We start from the raw sequence: 6,000 nt of genomic DNA on the forward strand, positions 1-6,000 counted from the left end.
AATGAAAAGCTGACCTAAGTAAAATAATCTTTTAAACACTAAGATTCATTACTCATCAACTTAACCCAAAGTAACATACATCTTTTCTCCCCCTATTTGTTATATTGGTCACCTACCCATAATTTCTATTTTAAAAATTTTAATCATTCCTTTCCATTTTGTATTATCTTTATCGGTCTTCTACACATAGATTTAAAAGATACATTTTTAAATAGGTATTTAGAAGAGGAAGTTTATATGATAAAATATTATTTTGGTCTTACCATCAATATGAACCAAGTTGATAGACTCAAGAAAGGAAATTATAGATCGACTATCTCCACTGACTACAAGTCTGTCTGGGTCAGCTGCAAATTATTTATAATCTGCTTATTTGTAGATTATCCTGATAATTTGATAATCTGCAGTTTGTCCTGATAAATTGATGGGTTGTTTGCGGGAAAGTGAGAGCTTATTCAAAAGAACTTATTTACAGCTATTTTTGGATAAATGACCATTCTACTCCTGTTAAGTAATGTTGTTTGCAACATAACTGTCTGGAAAATATAATTGACACAACAGAAGCAGAAAATCAATATAGAACAATTTTAAAAAATAAGATACAGTCCTTACACAATCCTCAGATACATCCCTAAAAAAGAATACAGGGACGTCGACTGCTATTATGAACAGAATCACGAGAAAAGGTGAAACCTAAACATGACAAAGGCACATAAAGAGCACCAGGGTAATTATGAGTGGCCCCCTCTCTCACAAGGAGATAGTAATACCATGTAAGGAAGGTCGGTCGGCCCTTAGACTGCACTTCTAGACCAGTCCCAACCAATTTTGAATGCCTGCTTCCAATTTAGAGACGGGAGATGTCGCACCCCTTCATAAGTGGGAGACGCCCTCGTCATATTGAGTAGGTGTATTTTATTCCTAGTTTTACATTTTTTTAGGACTGGTTGTGGCTGTTTTCTACCCCTTAGTTTCTTGTTAATTTGGACCTACCAATTGGGTTTCTGTTATAATTATTATTTTTTATTAGCTTATGGGAATGAACGCTCGCTTCGCTCCGCTGGCTCGCTCCGTTCCGCTGGCTCACTCCGTTCCGCTCCAGCATCTGTCTAATCAGGGGAGTTTTGTTATGTGGGTTGGGGTGCGGGGACAACACCCTCGCGGTATGGTACATTGGTAATTTTGTAATTGCATGTTGTGCACCAGGGCTATATATCGTAGGCATCTTTGCCAAACCTCGTTAAATTTTTGTGTTCTTCTTCGTGATTTGCGTTTGTTTGCCCTAAATTTCTCAACACCAATCTTTTACCTTCATCATAAATTTGAATGACTCAAATTTAAAGCAGCTTTTTGTTAATTTTTACTAATTTTTTATATTAACAATTGTTGTTACCTACTTCATATCTTAATTATATAAAATTTATTATGGATGGTCAAAGATGTGGTAGAATTTGTGATTTTATTCTCGTAGAATTTGTGATTCTTTTCTTCTTAATGGGCAATAGCCTCTATCTCTCCTCTCATTACGCATATATCTGTGCCCACGTGTACGGGCAGAACATTTGTGCACTCACATGTATTATCATGCTATTGAGCACTTTCTTATGCAGACTTATATGAATAGATTTTTTACTGCAACTTTGTCTCCATAATGAATGCTTGACCTTTCTAGTGCTTGCAGAAAGCTGAATTGAGATCTCTCTTACCCAGTAGTCTTCTTGATAATGGCTTTTTCACTGGCTGTCATAAGAATGAGGACAGCACGCGTAGCAGTTTTAGCTGGAGTGGTCAGCGCAAGTTTCCTTCATATCTGCATAAGTTGGTTTTCCCTCAAGAATTCATGGCAGCTTTACGAACAATAACAATGAAAGAGAACGAGATTAAAAAGGCTACTTCTCTGCTAGAAGAGGTAAGTATAGCTTTTGAGTTGTAGACTTGTTGCTGAAGGGCTCTGCTTTTTTTTTCTGCCAATGGCACTAATTATAGAAATTATTTGGGGCATTTACATACATAGCACATAATTCTTATATATTTACACATCTCACTAATGATAGATAATATTCGGGGCATTTACATACATAGCACACAATTCTTAACATATCTCACATGTATTTACATATCTCACATCTAAACTTTCATATTTACACACAACACTCACAACTTTAATATCACATCCAAAATAGTACTATTACCACTTTAAAGGTAATATATACCTCTTTATGCATTGGTTTAAAACACCAATGTGCTATGTATGAGAATAGAGAAAAATAACCCACCACATTGAAAATCGAATGATAGCCCACACAAGGTTTTTCTGTCTTCTATTTTCCTAGTTTCCATAACCATATGGGCCTGAACTCTTTAAGCATATTACGGACATGTTGAGGAAGACATTCGACTTTTGGCTTGGTAGTGAGTTATTATTATTATTTTTTTTGTCAAAACAGGACTTCTTCGTTTAACTTGAACTAGTGGCTTCTCTTGCCAACTATATTATGGGTTTTCAATGCGATGGATCCTTTTTCTCTTTTCATCCATACTAGGCATTGCATTAAGCATAATTTGTCATGATTCGGCCCGGGGGCTTAGAATCTTCGAAAAATGAACAAACGATAAGATGGTGAAAAATGCAAGTTTAAATTTTATTTTGAACATCCGATAAAATTAGAATTTGTTTTTTTATCGTCTGTTATCATCTTAGAGATTTAGAGCCACCGGCTTGAGTTGTGCCAGAATCATCTTAACGAAAGCATAATCTTCACATGAATAGAATTGCTGTGTTTGTCCACCGTTTTTGCATCCTCTGGAAACATAATATTATTGCTATTCTTCTGCCAGAGTCAAATTTCATTAAAAATTGTGGCGTGAATTTTTTAAGTTTATTTATTTATTTGTTATTTTTTTTACAATTGGAATGCTTTGAAATGCTTTTGATCATCATCGAGTTGATTTTTGTTACAATCATTTTCCTCATTTTATATATATAGCTTGTTGGATCAATAGATGAGGGGCAGGCATCAGAAGCAGATGTGAGAGCAGCTGTTTGGGAATCTTGTGGAGATTATGCAGCTCTAGAGCTACTAGTGGATCTTCTTCGCGCCAAGTAATAATTCCTTCTGACACTTGGAAGATTTATGCTTCTTAAATTCTATTTTTAATGTAATTTATTTGATTAGATGTCTATTAAAATTTCTTAAACAATGCTTTTGGATTTACTCGTCTTACCTTATCTTCTCTCTGTTTTCTTGCATTTCTTTATTACCAATTTGCATTTTCTTAATCATTGAAACAATTTCATATTTAAATTTTTATGTCTAAGAATAACTCTAATTGAGGTCGTACATAAGAAATATTCTCATTTGGGAATTAATAAAACTTGCATTGCATCATTTCATCTTCATAATTTTTTTTTCTTTAGGTGCATAACTTCTGCATAGTAATGAGGTCTGTCCATACTACCAAAATCCTAGATCAAGGCAAACAGCTTAAACCAAATCCTTGATGTTGTAGGGGAGGATGATGCTGAGGATTTGCTGATTTTCTTCAAATCCAAGATCAATTTCTTTGCTTTTTATGTTTGCATTGTACTTTTTACATTCTCTTCTCTTCATTTCTTCTCATCATCATGCTGTTTCTAGTACTCTTCTCTTTTTTTATGCTTTTTTCTTCTTTTATCTTCTCTTCTATTCTTTTCTTGTGTATTTTTCCACCCTCTTCTATTCCTCTTCTTATTCTTCTTCTTTACTCTTTTCTTTCTTAACTTAATGGCTATTATTGTGGATCGACCACACCCTAAATATTGTATTAGTTGGAACTACGTGCACCTGACTCTAACCTGGAGAATGATACTTGTTGCAACTCCAATGATGAGGTTAAGGTGATGCACTCAGTAGGCGCTGGCGGAGCAAGAAAATTTTCGAAGAGGGGACATACAATAATTTTCTCCAAAAATTCTCTCAATATTTTTCATCCATGCTTAGGATCAGCATTGGCGATTTTAAAAAGTTTTTGTTAAAATATGTTAATATAAAAAGGTTTGATTAAAAAAAATTCCAATAAATGAATATAAAATTTAATTAAACGTTTTGGTTAAAAAATTTCCAATAATAAGTATAAAATTTGAATAAAGTTGAATGAAAGGGCACGTATTATTTAGTTGAAATATAATTTTTTAATTTAATAAGAGTTTATGTAAATATTATATATATTAAATTTAAGAAAATGTATATCAAATTTAGGTGAAAGTAAAGCCAACAAAAATTACCAGTGGGAGCGGATGGGGGTGAGGGATGGCGTGGCGCTGTCGGGGCTGTAATAAATATTAAAGTCATAACATAAAGCTATTCTCGTAAATTTATCCGGGTGTTCTTAATTTTCTTAAACCAAATACATGCACAATAATTTATGTTGGCTCCAAATTATTTTTTAGAATAAGTGTTTATATACTCAGAAACTGAATCTGACGTAAAAAAAATTCACTGTAAATGAAGTGGAGGGCTATTTCAATAATTCCTAGCTTTATAAACTCTACAAAGCATTGCTGTTTATTCTTCTCGCATGCTTAGCTGAGCCGTGGGAGCTAAACTCGCGGATGGCAGTAGTCCGAAAGAATGAAGATGTTAAAGTAGGTAGCGATGATTCTATCATCCTATCCAACAACATCAACAATATCTTATAATTGCTGAACAACAACCCTAATGCAGCGAAGATGATGACTCCAACTTGTAAAAAAAGATATTGAATGACGGTGTTAGGTTTTGCAATGGGTGCAAAGAAATGTTATGTAGTATTTGGAATGTGAATAAGTAGAGGAAGGAGAAGAGAATAACCCTCAGTATGTTAAATTGGTAAGAATTTCATCTTTGCAGACTTCTCCATAAGCCCCAAAAAATGCTCAGTAATGCTACTCACAATTCTAGTTATTTTTTTCTTGCTGATAATGTTTATTAGTTAAGCTAATTGATTTCTTTTCTTTTTTTATTTATTTACCTCATCCAACCATTTTGTTCTTGGCTCTCCTTTCCCTTTTGTTTTGAATGCTTTGGCTCTCCTTTTCCTTTTGTTTTGAATGCCTGCCTTCCAAAAAAAAAAAATTGTGGAGTTTGTTTTACCCGAATCGGCTAGAATTTATGGTGCAAATCTTTTACTTCTGTTGGTGGTTTTGCTAAAGTAGCTTTCCTTGTGCAAGGATGACGGAACTTGAAGAGAGTTCAGGAACTTTAGAGAGTGATTCCAAGCTTCTAGAGGATTTCTACAATTTGGAGCTCGAAGAATACATGAGGTATGCAGTTTGATTCTGCTATAATTGAATAATGTACTTTTTTAAATTTTGATAATATTTCTAATATTAAACATTCAAAGTTGGATGCACCTAAGATATTAGTTGTGTTCTTGATGAAGTTTGATTTTGGTTTTAGTGCTCCCTCACTATGGCCTTCAAATTTTAGATGCATTTTGAAATTTGTAAGTTGGAATAACGGACTAATTTTTTAATAGATAAATAGCTTAGAATTCATAGAAAATGATTAGGTTTTGATAAGCTTAAAAATTATCTTGATAATGGATGTGAAAATGATAATTATTAGTCCGTGTGGCTAGAAGATGAAGTGATACTTAGCTTGCTAAGCTTAAAAATATTTAGTATATTATTCCAAATAATTGGGATATTGATGAGTGGAATTTCTGAAGTTAAAGTTGGCTGGTTAAAATGTAGTATTTTTTGAGTACCGCGCCATAAGAAAATATCCTGATTTTAAAAAGAAAATAATTATTAACTTTCAATCAACCTTACTATTATTCTAAATGGATTCTTAGTATTGGGGAATAAAAAAGCCGCTAATAATTAAGTGGAAGGATTAAGAATATGAAGAAGCATATTACAAAAAAAAATTGAGAAATCTTCAAGCTAAGTCTTACTATTTCTCTTCTTTCTTGGAGATAAAATGAAAATTTTTGCTAAAAAATTCTCTTATGTTAAATTTAGTTGAATTCTTAATTCCA

At 33.1% G+C, this 6,000-nt stretch overlaps 1 protein-coding gene across 1 annotated transcript in view; it reads left to right on the forward strand.

Moving 5' to 3' along the window:
• Window positions 1-5,281, forward strand: part of LOC110032355 — a gene marked incomplete at its 3' end in the record, with an annotated part of 29,786 nt that extends 24,505 nt beyond the window's left edge. The window contains exons 15-17 of the mRNA XM_020735954.1: window positions 1,673-1,909; window positions 2,988-3,103; window positions 5,189-5,281. Of these exons, the coding sequence (XP_020591613.1) occupies window positions 1,673-1,909; window positions 2,988-3,103; window positions 5,189-5,281 (446 nt within the window). The remainder of the gene's footprint in view (window positions 1-1,672; window positions 1,910-2,987; window positions 3,104-5,188) is intronic.
• Between the last annotated feature and the right edge of the window lie 719 nt (window positions 5,282-6,000).

Source organism: Phalaenopsis equestris, unplaced genomic scaffold, assembly GCF_001263595.1.
Source record: "Phalaenopsis equestris unplaced genomic scaffold, ASM126359v1 Scaffold000930, whole genome shotgun sequence".
Taxonomy (NCBI): domain Eukaryota; kingdom Viridiplantae; phylum Streptophyta; class Magnoliopsida; order Asparagales; family Orchidaceae; genus Phalaenopsis; species Phalaenopsis equestris.